The sequence below is a fragment of the Otolemur garnettii genome, unplaced genomic scaffold (genome assembly GCF_000181295.1).
Source record: "Otolemur garnettii isolate 467f Iridium unplaced genomic scaffold, OtoGar3 scaffold00004, whole genome shotgun sequence".
Lineage (NCBI taxonomy): Eukaryota > Metazoa > Chordata > Mammalia > Primates > Galagidae > Otolemur > Otolemur garnettii.
In genome coordinates, this window is record NW_003852399.1 from 35,706,958 (window position 1) to 35,726,221 (window position 19,264).

At 37.1% G+C, this 19,264-nt stretch overlaps 1 protein-coding gene across 1 annotated transcript in view; it reads right to left on the reverse strand.

Annotated features, from left to right (window-relative positions):
- Positions 1–5,685: 5,685 nt before the first annotated feature.
- Positions 5,686–19,264, reverse strand: part of DECR1 (2,4-dienoyl-CoA reductase 1) — a 45,770-nt gene continuing 32,191 nt past the window's right edge. The window contains exons 6-10 of the mRNA XM_012810436.2: positions 12,954–13,053; positions 9,016–9,088; positions 6,473–6,619; positions 5,958–6,020; positions 5,686–5,855 (exon numbers count right to left, since the gene is read on the reverse strand). Coding sequence (XP_012665890.2) covers positions 5,796–5,855; positions 5,958–6,020; positions 6,473–6,619; positions 9,016–9,088; positions 12,954–13,053 — 443 coding nt within the window. The 3' untranslated portion in view covers positions 5,686–5,795. The remainder of the gene's footprint in view (positions 5,856–5,957; positions 6,021–6,472; positions 6,620–9,015; positions 9,089–12,953; positions 13,054–19,264) is intronic.

The window sequence follows — 19,264 nt, forward strand, 5'->3', positions numbered from 1 at the left end:
TTTTGCAACACATATAACTAACAAAGGCATGAATCCAAAATACGTAAACACTACTCCTAAAAATTAATTTTAAAAAGTAAAACCTAAAAGAAAATGTGTCCGAACGTTCAACAGGCATTTCACAAACAAATGAATAAATGTCTGATAACATATACAAGGTAATCAACTTTGTTAGCAATCAGGAGAAGTGCAAATTTAAAACATGAGGTACCAGCCAGACATGGTGGCTGACACCCACAATCCTAGCACTTTGAGAGGTCACGGCAGGTTGATTGCTTAGGCTCATGAGTTTGAGAGCAGCCTGAGCGAGAGCAAGACCCTATCTCTTAAAAAATAGCCAGGCATTGTGTTGGGCACCTGTACTCACAGCTACTCGGGAGGCTGAAGCAAGAAGATCACCTGAGTCCAAGAGTTTGAGGTTGCTGTGAGCTATGATGACATGGTACTCCACCAAAAGTGACAAAGACTGTCTTGAAAAATAAAAATTGAATGGGTGGAGGGAGGGGGATTGGAGGGATCACTTCTGAGGTTTATCTTATAGGGGTACAAGTGAATCTTTCTAAGAGTAGAATGTGAACGTTTTAAAACAATAACTGAGAAAATGACATGAGGGCTGTGTTGACCAGTTTGATGGAAGTATTTCAGATTGCATGTGAAAATCCCACACTGTACCCCAGAAGTGCATTAGTGTACATAGTTACCATTCAATAAAATAAAAGAAAAAGAAAAAGTTTTTAAAAAGGAGGTACCGTTATATGCTCATTAGAATGGATTCTAACACACTGTGGTAGGAGATTAGACTGTGAACTCTCTGGGAAGTCATTTGACAGTATGTTCTAACTGTAACCATATGCACACTCCATAACCCAGCAATTTCATTTCCAGGTATTATCAATTTAACAGAGGAAGGTATATGTATTGTTCACCAAAAGAACAAAAAATGTTTACAGGAGCATTGTATTTGGCATAGCCTCAGTCTATAATAGAAACAACACAGATGTCCACCAATAACAAAACTAACAAAGTAATTGCGGTATATTCATCTTCACCATGTACTCAATGAAACATAACAAGAATGTACAAGCAAAAAGCCAGAAACACAAGAATACCTATCGTGTGATTTTATTTATATAAAGTTGAAAAGCAGCTTCACTGTGGTGTCAGAAGTCAAGACAGTGGTTAGCTTTAGAGGGGAGGTAGGGAGCCATAATGGAAGCCAGGCAGGAGGCTGGATTCCTAGTGTCCAGCTGTTTTTTAACCTGGGCAGTGACCATAGGAGTGCATTTATTTTGTGACAATTCACGATTTGAGGCTTTTTCCCCTTCAAGGCTTTTGTAATATAACTCTATCTCATAAAGACGTGCGATTGTCTCTTGGTTTAAGTTATGATCCCAAGAAACATCCAACTGGACAAGGCACATGAGGATGGCTAATTGTGTTACTACGGAAAGCCATATATCTTCCTTGGGCAGCAATTTCCTCAACTGGAAAATGAAAAGATTAAGAAGTTAAATCTACTAAGGTTTTTCTAGTCTAAACTTCTACAAAATCACTTAAATTCTTGCTGCTTTAGTTTCCACAGAACAATAAAGAAATAGTAGTTGTCACTCTATAGCTAAAATACTTTCTGGAGGTATTTTCACATATTAATTGTAAGATGAATGACTCTGTTATCAATAATCTTCATATTTATTTACTGAGTATCAACTCTTCCACTTGTGTGATAAAAGCAGACTTTTATAAAAAGTCCCAAGTAGAGTGGCAACCTAATAATCTTTAAGGCCAAACACTGATGTGGTTGTCTGTCATAGACTATAATGATTAACCACCAAGCGTTTGTTTTTCTTTCAGTCTCAGGAAGAAATGACTAGGACTTGACAATCCCCATGGATCTCTTTTCGGATCCTCTCTGCCAGGCTTGCAAGCTTTGCCCCCTCGTGCACCAGTTGTAATAAATAATAATACAAACTGTAGGAGGTAATGAAGAAACTGTTAAAAGGACTATTTCTTAATAGAAAAAAAAATATTATATACAAGCTCACACAAATCAAAATGTTTGCAATTAGTATAATATTTGCAGTTTTACTTATAACACTGAAAAATAATCTATGATCTCACTTTTGTGTAGAATCAGATAAAATTGAACTCATAGAAGCAGTAAGTAGAATGATGATTTACCAGAAGCTGCAGGGAAGGTGGGCGTAGAATTTTTGATCAAAGGGTACAAAGTTTTGCATAGAGAGGAGGAATAGGTTTTGAGAACTATTGCATAGCAGAGTGGTAATTATAGGCAATACTAATGTATTATATATTTCAAAATAACTAAGAATAAACTAAAAATATCTCAACATAAAAAATATGTAAGAGAGGCAATGGATGTTGTAAATTAGATCGATTTAATTATTTTACATTCTATACATATATCAAAACATCACATTATGCCCCATAAAATCATACAATTATGATTTGCCAGTCAAAAATAATAACAGCAATAATTTAAAAATGCATTGTCAAGAGAGGCACCAGAATCCCTGATGAAAAAGTTTAAAATTTAAAATTAAAAAGTTAAAATGTAACATAATTCTAAAGATTAAGAATTGTGATACACACAAATAATGCTAAAAATATTTATTTTAAAAAAGATCTGATTTATCACGTAATCTGAAGTATTAACAGAAAAAGGGAAAGGAGAAAACATGGGGAAAAACAATATTTATAAAGTTATACAAATGTAAACATACTGAATATCAACTTAACCAAAAATAGGGATATGGTTCTATTAATACAATCAGTAAAGAGGAAGAGTATCTGTGTGTGTTTGACGAGAGGTGGGAGGGAAAACATGGGTATGAAAATAGAATAAGAATGATAACCATCATTCATGGGAGAACAATACAGTTTCTGAAATTGAGGGGGAAAAAATCAAGAAATAGCAAAAAAAAAACTCTTGCTTTTAAAAATGTAGTTAGAAACCAGAATAAAAAAAAGTAATGAAGTCAGTTGCAGTGGAAAGTGAGCTGGGGAGCAGGGACTGTGGTAGATGCTGATTGTGTAAATGATATGCACAAATTACCTTCATAAAAATAAAATAAAAGAGTGGCACCTGTGGCTCAAGGAGTAAGGTGCTGGCCCCATATACCCAGGGTGGCAGGTTCAAGCCCGGCTCTGGCCAAAAAATGCAAAAAAAAAAATTTAGAAAGCAAAAAAACTGAAGATAAATGCAAGTTTTTCAGAGTATTAGCAGAAGTTTTCTTTAGAAAGTGAGAGTTTTGGCTCGGTGCCTGTGGCTAAAGCGGCTAGGGCGCCAGCCACATACCAACTAAGGTGGCGGGTTCAAATCCCCAGCCTGGGCCCACCAAACAACAATGATGGCTGCAACCAAAAAATAGCCGGGCGTTGTGGCGGGCGCCTGTAGTCCCAGCTACTTGGGAGGCGGAGGCAGGAGACTCGCTTGAGCCCAGGAGTTGGAGGTTGCTGTGAGCGTGATGCCATGGCACTCTACCCAGGGGGATAGCTTGAGGCTCCGTCTCAAAAAAAAAAGAAAGTGAGAGTTTTTAATTTTTTTCTATTCATTTTCAACAAAAACCATGTCTTAAAAATGAAAGGGCAGAAAAAGACAAGAGGCCCCATCTTTCTTTTGCATGTTCTGCATTTCACATCATATTTACTCATTACATCTCACTTAGTACTCATCATAAGCCAGGGCTGCAAACATCATAATCCTGTATCTCAGAGAAGAAAAAAAAATAAGTGATGAAACTTATACAACGGCCCCCTCTTTTTTTTTTCTTTTTTAACACTATAAGAAGTGTTGATAATTTTAAAAAGAAAAAGATGTGGATGAATGAGAAAAAACCAGGTTTAGTGTTAAAGGTAAAAGGAGACTGGGCGCCTGCATTGCAAGAATGCGGAGAAAAAGGGTAACATCCTAAAAAGCCCAGGGAACATCAGTGTCGTTAGAGATGTCAAGGCCCCTTCTCACAAACCTATAATGTTTCTCTATCCACATATGTGCACAATTATTATAAATGTAATTTATCTGCACAAGTAAATGCCAATATAATAAGGGTTTCCATGTGGGGGCTTATAGCTTATAAATTCAAATAGCAAAACTGGATTCTTCTGCAGATCCCTTAGGGTAAGATGGAAGCAGGTCCCTTCTCCTGACAATTTGGACAATGGGGACATTCAGTCTAGTGAATAAGTTACAAGTGATTCCTGGCTGGGTACGATGGCACAAGCCTGTAATTCTGGCACTCTGGGAGGCCAAAGCAGGGGGATCACTTGCACATAGGAGTTGAAGACCAGCCTGAGCAAGAGTGATACTCCTGTATCTACTAAAAATAGAAAAAATTAGCCAGGTGTTGTGGCAGGCGTCTATAATCCCAGCTACTTGGGAAGATGAGGCAGGAGGATCACTTGAACCCAAGAGCTAGACTAATGCCACAGCACTCCAGCCTGGGACAAGAGTGAGACTCTGTCTCAAAAGAAAAAAGTACTAAGTGATTCCTATGAAAGCAAAAAGAATTTTTTGAAAATACAGACTGAAAAGTATAGCTCTGTAGACTTGATACATTGGCTTTCTTATAACTTCATTCTCAGGATGACAAATTAGTCAAATTAAATATGAAATTAAATTTATATAAAAATATTTTATAACTTTTATCTTCTCTACCCAAAGAAATCTGCTTTTCTTTTAAAGCTGAGAAGGAATGCTACCGCTAGGCATCACTTTCTCTAAACTCTGGAGATAGAATGAATTACTTCTTCCTCTACACTTTAATACTGACAGAATAATATTTACCATAATATACCATAAATAATTATGTATAGGTCTGTCTATCCTGCTAGATAACAAGTTTCAAGAGGTCAAAGGCTATAGATTATTTAGTACCAAAGAAAATACCTGAATACAAAATAAATCCTAGTAAAATTTAAGGTTTGAGTTAACAGTGAGCTACCTAAAGAAGAAAACTCACAAGCGCAGTGAAAAGGAAAAATAATGGAACAGCACAGCCCATTGAATTTAGGGTAGATTCTTTTATTTCTTTTTTTTTTTTAATTTTTGCTATTTTGAAACAGAGTCTTGCTCTGTTGTCTGGGCTAGAGTACAGTGGCTTCATCATAGCTCATTGCAATCTCAAACTCCTGGGTTCCAGTGATCTTTCTGCCTCAGCGTCCCATGCCACCATGTCTGGATAATTTTTTTTTTTAGGGACTACAGACTCATGCCACCATGTCTGGCTAATTTTTTTTTTTTTTTTTAGCAAAGAGGTCTTGCTGTGTTACCCAGGCTGCTCTTGAACTCTTGGTCTCAAGTGATCCTCCCATCGCAGCCTCCTGGTATGCTAAGATTACAGAGTGCCACCATGTCTGGGCCAGAGTTTCCAATTTCTTTCCATTCTGTTATGCCCCATAACAACAAGCTTAGCATAATTTATAACTGCAGTGCTACTTCCGCTTCAGTCTCTTTTAATTTTTCAGGTTGCAAATATCTATTCCTTTCTTTGTACTTCCAAGCACTTTTTACCTCTTTCAAAGCCTTCCACCCACTCTCCCCTTCTTTTTAACTTTTAAAAAAAATTTTCGAAAGGACCATATTTCATCTTAATTTATCTTTTTCATCTTAATTTATCTAATATACCATGGCTACAAATACTGGCGTGGCACATAACACACTCGATGAATGTTTATTCATTGACAATTTATTAGACTTGAAATATCGAAAAGATGATAGACAGTTTGTATCATTTCTATGGTCTTTCTTTGTGGCCAAATTGATAGCCAGAGCTGTCTTAGGATCCTTTTGTTTTCCTAATGAGTCCTTCCATTACATCCCACTGCTCCCTGGTGACCTACCACAAAAAGAAAATAACAATTTAATATGGTTCCTGCATTTTCTTAAAACTTAGTATCCAAGCTGTTAATATCACATTATATACATAAGATGGCATTACCTTTCTCAGATTGTTAAATTCCCCTGAAATTAATGCTTCCTCTCCACCATCAAATCTGATAGCCTGAAAAAATAAATTTTGGAACTTTGAAATTAACTCCTTTTAAAACATTTCTGAACCATTCTCCATATTCCCAGCCTAAAAGGATGGAGTATCTCCTCGGCACTTTCAATGAAAGCCCATTTTTAAAGACAAAACTCGTGATTAAACCTAAATTGATTTACTTGGGTGTAGAATACTATTTCCATCACCTCCACAATTTCAAATTCTACCCAATATTAAAGATCATCTTAATAGCATGTTTACTGAATAGCTTGCATTTAATAAAATTAATTTATCAATTAACATTTTATAGGTGAAACAATATATATAAAATTTTGATATCATTTATAGTTAAATAAATATTTTAAATCATATTTACATCCAGCATTGTCAGAATTGGTTCCACACCAATATGCCTCCCCACTCCAAACACGTCTCCAAAAACACAGTCACGAGAAATGAATGATGCTTACTGCTCCATTGATCCAAGAAGCATAATCACTACAAAGAAACGCAGCAAGATTTGCAAGTTCTTCCACAGTCCCCAGCCGACCACAGGGAATTCTGTCAATCATTCCTTTCTCAAATTCTCCAGTTGGGTCCAGTCGGCTAAAGGCACCCTTAGAAATTAAGAAAATTATCTAGGTTATATTTTGTGTGTTTGTTCATTTTTAATACAACCGCGTTCTTGTTTAAGAAAAAAAATTGTATGAAACAGAATGCTATCACGGCAGCCTTTTTATATTGTAGGCCTCGTAAGTAACAAAGAATTTCAACAAATTCTTCTCCATTCACCTTAGCCCTCAAACGAGTCATTTTACCTAACCTGGATCTACAAAAAGAATCAGCGGAACATGTAACCTTTTAAAACTTAGTTTCTTCTCTGTAAAATGAGGGTACCTATCTTAGCTACCTCATATAATTGTTTTAAGAATCAAATGAGAAATATATATATATAAGTACTCTAAAAAGTACACAAGTGAGGGAAGCCGTAGAGGGTACTGAGACAGGGAACTGGCAGGCACTGCTTTGGGTACAGCATTGCTGCAGCATTTCCTAACTGAGCTAGGAACTCTCAAAACAAAGTTTCAAATTGCCCTGATCACAACAGGACGGAGGCAGGGCAAGTTCCAACAGTTTGGCACCTGGATGGTTAAAGAACACCATCTGTGCCATGAACATTCCTCCCCTTGGTTAGCAGGGTGCTGAAATCAAAAGACAACAGAACCGGGGGCTGGTGTACTTGTGCAGAGAGAACTTGGCCCTGCTGTCTGTGGAGTCGACTTTCTATAGTTTCTGAATAAATCTTGCTTTCACTTTATAGTGCAGCTCGTTCCCGAGCAAAGCCGATGACCTACTTGGACCTCCTGCATTAGCAGTCACTTTCCTGTGTCAGGACTACCCTCATTTCATTTACTCTACGCACAGAAAAGTGACTCAACTGGGAATATTTAACAGGAAATTCCTTTTCTTCTCCCTTCTCAAAATAATAGGAAAGGAAGAAAACAAGGATGTAGGAATGTTAAATTCAAGTATATCCCTAGAAAGCAAAGCACTGTGAGTAAATTGGCCAATTTCTACTTTGTGTTAATGATGCAAAAGAACAGACCAAGATGGAATAGAGATGTGCACTGATTAATAAAAATGGCTGAGTTTTTCTGTACTAATGCCTTGAAGTTCTGGGTGACCGTTTTCCTCAGCACAGGTAGGAGACAAAGCAAGCAGGCCCCCAGGTCCCCCAGGCAGGTAGAAAGCAGAGAGGCAAAGGGGAGCAACTGGTCCCCACCCTGGCTCTGTAAGTACAGGCTGGAGAGTGTCAGACTCAGTTTTCTTTTAATCTCTTTAGAAGTAAATACCAATGTTTGGATACAACTCATATTTCAATAACTATAAGCTTCCTGATGACAAGTACTTTCTCACATGTTTCTGTATCTTTCTTCATACCTTTACGCACAGTGGCCATTCAATAAACACAAGGTGGTCATAAAGTTGGTGTGCAATTTATTACAATTGCACATCAACTTTATGGCCACCCTGTATATGTTAAACAGATTAAATGCAGGTGATCTTTTCTAGGTCTTTTAGTCCTAGAAAGACGTTTCTGTGACCATATAGTTCTTTTCAGATAGTACCAAGCACAGGACCACCCTGAAGCATGTATTGTGACGTATGCTTTTGAGTTATTTTTTCCACTAAATTAATTTGGTCATTTCCATGCTCTTATTTAACACCTGGGAGCCATCTATGACCCAAATGTTTCTTAGTGTATTTTCCAATGTAATTAATGTTTATACAACTGAAACGAGTTATCAAACTTTGCCTGAGCTTTCAAAGCTGCATTCTGGTTGGGATTATAAATTCTTGCTTTATATTAAAAAAGAAAAGTGTAAGAGTACAGTTATTTGGGGTAATGTGAAAAGAGAACCTGTGGACACTCTGAGCAACATCTGTGACAGCAGTAGTGACAATTATGAGTTGCGATCAGGATCTGTAAGGATTACTACCTACAGGTGAAATGCATGCCACTGAAGGATTTTTAATTGGAGAAATGTGGGGGTTAGATGATATGCATAACTGACTGAAAGTGAAAAGACACGGCCATGAGTCAAAGAAAACGCTGCCTATAGTGAGACCAATCCTGTATGATAAGTTTCCAGAGCATCTCTTACACTAAAAATAGAGTTACACCTCCATGATTGACAAAAAATATGTCAAAGTTAAGTCTTTAAAATTAAGAAATACAGGACAGTAAGAGATAACTGAGCCAAATCAGACAAAATACAAAAATTGATGGCATAAAAGAGCCCAGAAGATTAAAACATCAAAATAGCCCTATTCAAGAAGTTGCATTCCTGCTATACTCCTGCCTACCTCCTTAGTCCTTAGATTGAATAACAGCAAAAGCCTCTTCTCTACAATGAGGGCTTTCCCAGAAAGTCCATACAACCACCAGAGTACATCTATCACTTTCATTCTCTATCATTCACAATATAATAATAAGCAAACTACAACTTACTTTGGTTTTTATAGGCCCTGGTTGAATCATGTTGAATCGCATTCCATATTTACCCCATTCAGCTGCAAGAGACCTAAAAATTAAAATAAACAACATACATTCTAAAATATCATACCAGATGTTTAAAAGACTAGAAACAAGACTTACTGTCTGATTGCTACCTGCCAGAGATTACAGGTAGGTGCCACTGTTATTACGGAGGTTCCACGTGGGTAACTAAGGCAAACTGAGGTTAAGTCACATGGGTAGCCTGAAAACCTCAGGTGGTCTAGCTTCAGAGATTGTGCCAAATCATTCTGCTGTAAAACCTACCATTTAGGTTTTAGTGTCTTTAGCCACTATGCTGTACTACCTATCATTTATTTACATTTTAGAGTAAGAAGTCCAATATCAATATACCTTTACCAAATAAGGATTCATTACTCAGACAAAAACGTGAGTGCTTCAAGCCCTTCCCTCACATTTTCTGGAGTTCAGTCCTGCAGTTACAAGGTACATTATAACTTTATTTATAACCCTTGCATGAGATTACAATGTCTGCAATGTCACAAGTGCTTTAATTAAGAGCTGAATTATACAGATTTAAAATATGAGCCACATCCATGTTTAAGTAGGCCTTAATACAACTGTTGGACTAAACATGAAAAGAAATAGGAATCTAACTAAACCTTGCTTGATGTCCTACAGCAAAACATAACATTGACAGCAACGGGGAACTTTGAAGCAACTTTTTCTGAAAGCCTACTCAACAGATAGGACTAACATTTTTTAATCTAAATTTATTTTAGAAATTTACATTGATATGTATATTTGCATGAATATACTTAATCTAGTTTCAAAAATGACTTAAGGTAGTTTTAAAAAGACAAGTAATACACATAAGGAGGATATGATAATGTGAAGGACACTTTCATAAAAACAGAGAGAGAGAGAGAAACAGGGATAAGGAAATACAAAGGAGCCAACAATGAAGCTAACGAATGTTTTGTGAAGTTCCATATAACTTCAATAGTCACATCACAGACTTGTATCTACTCTTCCCATGACCCTGGGCAAAAAAATAAGTCTAATCAGTTACACAAATCACAGTGCCCCCAAGGAAAAAGCAAGCTAATTGTTCAGGAAAAACACAATTATTTCTAATACAAAAGTCAGAAAAACATTTCTTCCTGCAAGATTTATAAAAAGAAAATTATGTTAGATAATAATGTCCTTAAGACACTCCATCCTTGCAATAGATTACATGGGATAAGTTTTATGAAGTTATATTTCTTAATATAGCCTAACAGCATTACTTCAAAGGCCAATTCAGTGAAACCAATTGTAAGGGACAAGGAATATGTAATTCAAGAACAAGCTCTTGACCCGACTTGATCCATGAATGCGTTCTAGAGAAATGGGTAGGCTGCCTCTCTTTGAGGCAAATCACACAAAAACACTGCTCCTCTCTCTCTGAGTGATCCTTTTGACAAAGTTCATGACTATACCTACCCTGGGCATGTACCTGTAGTGTAGCTACTCTAAATCGCAAAAGAAGGAGTAACTTCATGTCTTGTCTTGATAGAATTACTGAGCAGAGTCTAACTTGTCCTGTGAAAAAGTGAGTGACCTGTTAAGAAAACCTGCCTAGACAAAAAGCTATCCTATGGCTTAGAGGTATGCCAGATAAATTTGCTCAATTGCTAGCATTATCTATCAGGTCTCATCAAGCTAGCTCACCAACTGAAGAACTATCATAGTATAATAAGGAGTCCACCTCATACAGTTAACTCTGCATGTTAAGATGCTAAGCACAATACACTCAATATATGTTAGCCAGTGCTGTTCATTCATCAAACGTTTATCATGTACTTACCAGGTGCCAACATACTATAAGTATTGTTTAGCCTCCATGAAAGAAAGTTTGGCCCTGCTCTCAAGAAAGGAGTCCCTCTCTCTCAGGAGAGGTCAGTTTGATGGTATAATGAACTAGTTGCAGACTGGGAATTGTGCGAAGTGAGCCATAGCTGTTTGAAGGAAGAAACACCTCTGTCTACTGGGAGGGATAAGGGAGGCTTCCTTGACGTGGCTGATATTTGAGCTGATACTTAAAGAAGGTTTAGGAGTTTGCTGCAGAGGGCAGGGGGAAGGAGATGGGGATGGGAAGGTAGGACGGAGGCAAGAAGACAGCGCAGGCATATGGGGCCGTACGAGTGAAAAACAAAGGCAAGGAGCACATGTCGTTCTTGGGCACCCCAAGGTCTCATGCAGTAGGACTGTGCCGTGTAAAGGTGGAAATTCACATTGTGAAGGAAAGGACGTATTTATTGAGCATCTGTTATATGCAGTACGCTGTTCAAGAAGCCAAAGAAAAGCAACACAGAATCACTGGAACCTCTATTAAGATTCAAAAGTCAACAGGACAAATATTGATAAGGTAGAATGCTGCCCAAATAGTCCGATTCCAGTCCCTTATTTCTAAAACCATCTGACCTCAAAAAAAGGGTAATTATCTCTAGTCCCACTAAGATTCAATTCCTGAATAAAACAATACTTCTATCTCAGACAAATGTGTACTACTGATTCAAATAGTTAAAAGTACTTTCAGACACATATCAACAAGCATGGAGCACCAGCTGCACAGCAGAGCCTCCTGGGTAAGGAGAGACAAAGACACGCTCCCTTCCCTGACAGAACTCAGACCTGCGATAGGGGCCAGCAGCTTTAATGTTACATTTAAAAGTCTGCCACGCCCTTCTCTGCGCTTCTGTGCTCTCTGCCACTGCCTTCATTTTAGAACCTACTTATTAGTTTGTTTGTCTCTCCCTAGATTGGATTAAACAAAGTTTTAGAACACAGAGAATGGAGAGCGATTAATTCTGTGTAAAGAGATAAAACATCCCAGAGGAGGTGATATAACCAAAAGCCTTAAAAGTAGGAAAGATATCACAGCAAACCCAACAACAGTATAGACATCTGCAAACGTATGGCATGTTTAAGGAAACACGAAGCAGTTCGATGGAAATTAAAGTGTAAGAATAGCATAAAAATAAACTATTGGTGAGAAGAGAATATACAGAATAACATAAAACTCTAAGCTCAGCTAAAGATGAGGGCTGCTCTATTTCCATCACTATCACATCCCTGGTCCTTAGCACACAAAAGGTACACAATAAATATTTATTGAATAAATTAATTAAGAAAGGCCAGGGACAACGCTGTTTAGAGTGAAACAGCAACAGTGACTTTGCCTTTTATTCCAAAGAGTGATAGGAAATGATTTAAGGTATTTAGCCAGGTAGTATTGTAAACAGAAATATATTTTTAGAAAAATAATTCTGGTAGGAATATGAATACAAAATGAAAAGGAAAGAGACCGATGCAGGAGAAATATAGGATTAGGACAGCAAGCCAGAGAAGCAATGAGGAGAACTTCCATTACAGCAGAGACAGTGGAGAAGGCCACTGAACAACAGACTCAGAAAGCATCACACCCTGCTGAGAGAAAGGCCACTAGACTCAGCCCGTGCTTATGATCTGTGTTAGTCTTATACAGTAGGAATAATAAAAGAATAAGATGTGTTTACAAGAAGTTAGGGATGGCTGAGTAAAGATACAGGGAAAGCAAAAAAAAAAAAAAAGAAGAAGCTATAGTCCTGTGATGTGTAATAAGTAACTACGAGTCACATGTGGCTATTTAATGTTATTTTAAAATGTTTACATTTCGTTTCTCAGTCACAGAGGCCGCATTTCAAGGGTTCAATTGCTCCACGTGACTGTTGGACAGTGCAAACTCACAGAAAATTTCTATCACGGCAGAAAGTTCTATAGGACAGTGCTGCGAATTAGGGCTTGTTTTACTTTTCTCTGTGTGGAGACCAGAAAACAGGAATTTAGTTCCCTGAGCTTCTCAAGTACATCATTATCTTCAGCCGCAAGGTCATCACAGAAGTACTAACTTGTACATGGCTTCCACGCCTGCTTTGGCAGAAGCACTTGGTACCACGAAACCTGATCCAGTCTCAGCATAGATGGTAGTAATAGCAAGGAATGCTGCTCCTGAAATTTTAAAAAGATACAAGTGATTAACAGTACAGCATTAGGAAATTCGCATTAGGAAAACATGATTTATAAGAATAGGTTCTGATTCAAAAGGGCATTAACAAAAACAGAAGCACTTTTTAAAACTTTCCTAGCCCCAAATTAATGAAAAAGTAATCTAAGAAAATTAATTATTTCTCTTTCATAGTGACTTTGGCAAAGATAACTACTCTGGTGTATGTTTACCAAGGAGTACTATTCAGCTATAAGAAAAGATGGAGACTTTACTTAATTTCTGTTTACCTGGGTGGAGTTGAAATACAGTCTTCTTATTAAAGTATCTCAGGAATGGAAAAAGGATATCCAATGTACTCAATACTAATATGAAGCCAATATATAAACAACTCCATGCCCACAAGAAAGATAAAACACAAATATAGTCTAGTGAAGGGGAGAGGGAAAGAGATAGGTGAGGAGGAAGAAAGGAGAGTGACTGGTGGGATCTCGCCTAAAGCACACAATGTGAGGGTGTTCAGCACGCCTCCTGGGTGAGAGGCTACAACTTGAACTTTACCTTACAACTGAAAACAATGTTATGTAAACATTTGTACCCTCATGTTAATTTGAAATAAAAAAAATTTCAAAAAAGAAATATAAACTTTAAAAAATTGCCATAACTTACTATTAATCTTCCTGTCTCTTAGAGTGGCCCAGTCTGTACTTATTTGGAATTCTATAACTAGAAAGTCAATACAAGAGCTCAAAGCTCAGAAGTATGCCCTAGAACACCAGCTGGACAGGATTCCTATTAACTAAGTACCAATGAAACAAGAATAAATGAGAATTAGAACTAAATAAGTAAGGTCTTCTGCTTCAAGCCATGATGGACTTATCCTTCCACTGCAAATATAAAGAAAGTAAGATGTGTGATACAATTATTTTCTGATATTCTCCACAGGTAGGGAAAGGCAGTGGTTCCCTGAGAGATGGAAAAAGGAATGAAATAAGCCCTAAGATCATCCCAGATGTTTGCCTAATGAGAAAACGGAAAGCACAAAAATATAAAATACAATATCTAAAGCAAAGGATTCAATATCTGAGGTAAAAATTAAGTACATTAGCTTAACTGCAGGAAAACCAATCCATGAACTTGAAAACACAGCCATATAATATCCAAAATGAAGGACAGAGGGGAAAACAACTGAGAAAAGAAAATAGCAGAGCCTCACTGACCTGTGGAACGATATCTCAAATTTTAATACATGTATAAATAGAGTCCCAGAGGAAGAAACAGTACTTGGAGGACTAAAAATTTCCAAATTAGATAAAAACTATAACTTTCAGAGAGCAAAATAAATCCCAAGCAGGACGAGCAGGGGGAAAACTCAAGACCTACCATCATCAATAACTTAAAATCGATGAGAAGTAAAAATCTTAGCAGCTAAAGGAAAATAGATACAATATAAATATGGGAATACAGTAATTTTTCTTTGACTTCTCATCAGAAATAATGTACAGTAGAAAGCAATGGAATGACATAATAAAGGTGCTGAGAGATAAAAAACTCATCAACCTTATATTCTATATCCAGCAAAAATATCCTTCAAAAGTGAAGGGGATATTTTTGAATAAACAAAAGCTGTGAGAATTCACTGCTCTCAGCCCTGCACCATAATAAACGTTAAAGAGCCTTCTTCAGGCTAAATGAAAATGATAGTAGACAGAAGCTCAGATCATCAAAGGAAAGACTGATATCAGAAACGGTAGATACGTAGGTAAATATAAAACGTTTTTCCTCATTTTCTAAATTTCTTTTTAAAATAACTGACCATATAAAGTTACACTAAAAAGTGGCAATGTCGTACAGTAATCAGCAGTACCTGGGTCCCAGTAGGTTCTTAAACAAACTAACTGAAGGAATGAAAGCTTAAAGGAATAATCTTTAGCTCCTGTGAAATCAGTGAGTTTCTACTTCTTACTTAATCACAGCACTAGATAAGACAATACTCTTGAGTTTAACATTTCCAAAAGGATCAGAATGCATTTACGTATTTCACAAAACAGGGCATGCTTTAAGAAATTTAACTTTGAAGGACTGAAAGGAAAGTCTTCGGAAGAATATTCAGTTCAGTTTTTTTCTCTCCTCCACATATTTAGTTTCTCTTTCTCTCAGCATTTTCCACAGTAGAAATAAAACTCAGCACATCCTGGAAAACATGGGGGTGGAGGAGGGGGCAGGAGCACCATTTTGAGGATATGAAAAGTAAGAATGGTTATGTTAGTCATTCTGGTAACTCCTTTTATATATCAAACTCAGCCTTTCAGATCTCTGAAAATTACTTTGCTTCTAAAATCTTACTCTGTGAAAGAGGAGGTATGTGGAACACTAGTGGGCTTTATTACAGAACATTGAAACAGATGTTAACTGCATCATTCTTGCAGCAAAATTATTTTTAAAACTACTTTAAGAGTGACAATTACTTACACAAAGAACATGGTCCATAGAAAGTGCACTAACTTCCAATAAAGATTCAGCAGATAAGTTTCTCCAAGAGTGGGAGAGGAGTTCGGCTACTCTAATGTAACTGAGATGCTTTTTTCTTAGCCTAAAAAAATCTGTATAGCCCACTGCTTAGAATGAGATACTGCTAATTTTGGTTCTCCCTGAGTATAAACACAAGGTAAAAAATTGAAATTGCTGTTCCAATAGGATTTATGCTGGACAGTGTAACAATTCACAGCTGGACTTCAAAAAATGAACAGTGGGCCTAAAAGCTCAAAGATTTCCCACATTCCCAAAATTAGTCACCGACATGCTTTTCTTCTTATAGGAAGGCCAATAATTTCTATTAGAATAATTGCCCACAGAAGAGGTGTGTAAAAGGCAAATTCTAATAGCCCAGTGCAGACAAGAGAACTAAATCTATGTTATTTGATGAAGTTAAGAAAATAAAGAATCAGCACATTGTACCCCACATATGCATGAATGTATTCATGATCTATGTGTATTTGTCTTAATAAAACAAAGTAAATAGAAAAATTTTTTAAAAAAGAAAATAGAGAAAGGAAGCAACAAACAAAATAAATATTATGCTAACCCACCCATTATTTTAACATGGAGAAAATTAGTAACAAAGAAATATTAAAAACCACGCTATCAAAAAATCCAAAATGTGTACACACAGGATCCAATTTCAAAATAAGATTCAAAAGCTGTAAAGTCTGATTTAAATACACATAATGAAAGTTAAAAGCATCAGTGACCAATTTTACTTCTAATGTCCAACAGAGGTACCGTAGTACAGTAAAAGATACCTGGGTGCGAATGCTGATTCCACTATTTACACAGACTAGCCATGCAGGCAAGTCTCATCTCTACTCTGAACCCTAGATTTACTACTTACAAAATAATAAAATAGGGATTGTCTAGCAAATGTCATTAAATTCAAAGGATTACTTTTAATTCATTATTGCTGTTGTTTCTACCTATTACTGTTTCTGAGCCTTCATGCAAAAAGCCTCATTTGGAAAGTAAGAATATCCAGCTTTTTAATCTCCATCTGTAACTAAAATTGATGTTATTTTATGTATGTATATATGTACGTATGTATTTTGATTCAGGGCCTCACTCTATCACCTAGGCTAGAGTGCAGTAGAACCATCACCGATCACTGAGACCTCAAACTCCAGGGTCCAAGTGACCCTCCCTCAGCCTCCCAAGTAGCTGGGACTATAAGCAGACACCACCACACCCAGCTAATTTTTTTTTAATTTTTGTAGAGACAAGTTCTCACTCTGTTGCTCAGGCTGGTCTTAAGCTCTTGACCTCCCAAAGTCCTAGAATTATAGCCACGAACCACCATACCTGGCCAAAAAAAGGATTTTCTTTGACTTCACAGCTAAATTGCCACTTTCACTGAAATTTGACTTCTGGTCTCAAACCTACAAATTCATCTGTACCCAAATTTCAAGCCCAATATCCATCATCATCTTGTAGATGTGAATATCCAGGTAGATAACATCATAAATCTTACAGCTCCATGATGTCCCCATCCCCATCGACCTTCATGGCCAGTCACAACCTGACCTTTGCAGTCACTCCGAATCCCTGAATAGAGAGAGTGCCTACTCTCTGGACTCTGTTCTTCCTATTCTCTCCCACTCTCATCCTGTGTGTGATCTTTTAGACTGCATTATAAAGTAGGGGTGTTTTTCTCTCCCATCTCCTTTAGCTTATTATTCCTTCCTAGTCTAATTTGAGTATCTACAGCCTAGACTATTCTGTGAATTAATCACTCAGTTCCTAGCCTCTCAAGATAGGAGAGAATTCTCCCTGTAACTAACTCTTCACACCACAGCTGCCTTCTCCACTCTTGCACAGAGGTAAGTTTAATACTGCTACAAACTATAGGTGAATGCCATTGGAAAGATGTGTCCTACCCGGGCTCTCAACGGAACCTATCAACTCTTTCATATCCAGATAAGCCTCTGCGCCTGTGTTTCTGACTCAGCTCCTGAGGCTAAACTATTCCTTCACTGGTCGTCTCTTCTTTCTCCTTCCGTGTTAGCACCTCTCTTCATTGGGCCCTCCCCTCAGTCATCAATCATGCTCCAATAACCACTCTGATTATGTCTCTTCCTTTTTTTTCCCCTCTTAACAATTTTTTTTATTAAATCATTACTGTCCTTCAGTTTAACTCTACCCATCTCTGAGGATAAATCCATGTCCCTCTGTCTCCTCCCAACCTCTCCAGGCATAACATGCTGCACATAAGCACTGCTGAACTCCTCGTACATCCTAAATGCAGGACTGACCTATTGTTTGTAGCTGGAAGTCTTCTATTGTTATTGCTGGCCATTAATCTTACTGACAATCATGGCAAGAGAAACTTCTCTGTCTTTTTGATGAGGGTACAGAGGAAACTTATCTCCCAGCCATCTTTCAACGAGAACCCAAATTAAAAACTAAAAATCATCAATGCTTTTAAAGTTGCATAAAGGAGAAATATATAAGTAAAAAATGTAGGATAACTTGCATAAAAGAATATTACCTACTCAGTAAACATCTTTGTTATCTGCATCCACCATGTAGGATGCAATTTGCAGGTTTAATTACAATGAGTGGTATCCAGGCTCTGGTTTTTCTAATCCATTTTAATTATGGGGCATAGCCTAAATTCCAGGTACCTGATGGTCCCCTTGTAAAAGCGGTGGTAAAAATATACTATTTGGAGAGAAAACTAACATTTTCTTTAATAACTAACATTTATTGAGTATTAGACTAGTCTGACTCAAGCGCTGCTCACAACACTGCACAGACACTAGCTCACTTAATCATTGCAGTAATCCTGGGAGGAAGGCTTTATTATTGACAACATTTTACAGAAGAGATTGAGGCATAGGGAAGACCTGTCCAGGTTCACAGGACTAACAGGAAATGTCACCAGGATAGGAACTAGGCTCTAGAGCCTACACTTTTAACCAATATGTAAAACAGCCTCACCAAGGAATTTCCAATTACACAGTTAACAAGAAAAAAAAAAGGATTCCTTTCCAAAATTCCCGTATCACCTTACCTTTACACGATCTTTATAAAACACCAAACTAAGGTGCTTAGTTGCTCTAAGAAATCTTTTATCAAACTAGCAAGATAACACTAAACAAAAAGGATACTAATGCTGCCATAATAAATTTCAACTAATTACTAAAAATGGGTTTTAAACCAAACTGAAGACAATGCAAAGAAACATAACCATATAGTTCTTTTACACTTTAAAATCAAAACAATATACACCTTGCAATCGCAGTCCTGATAAATAAGAAAAGCCACCTCCTTCTGTTCTACTCTTCCTGCTTCTGAAATAAGGTGCATTTGCCTCCATCCTAGTTGATCATGCTAAATGACTAGTCTTCTTCTTTTCTCTCTAAGGGTAAAGCTGAAGGACAAAATTGGAAGAAGTATTAAATACATCCTCAACTCACTTTCCCTTTGTGGGTGTCTACAATGTTTCATTGGATAAACAAAGCACCAACGTTGTGTGCAACATTAACCACCTCAGTGTTTAATATTAAGTTTGGAAATGGTAGAGAAAGAAGTGGGTAGAAATGGGAAAGATTCTGCAGGGGGGCCAGAGGAAGGGGTCCTGGTGGATAAAAGCATTTCTAACCTTGATAGGAGATTTTGAAACAGTAAAACAGTTTTGAAAACAGTTTGGTTATTTTTTTTTTT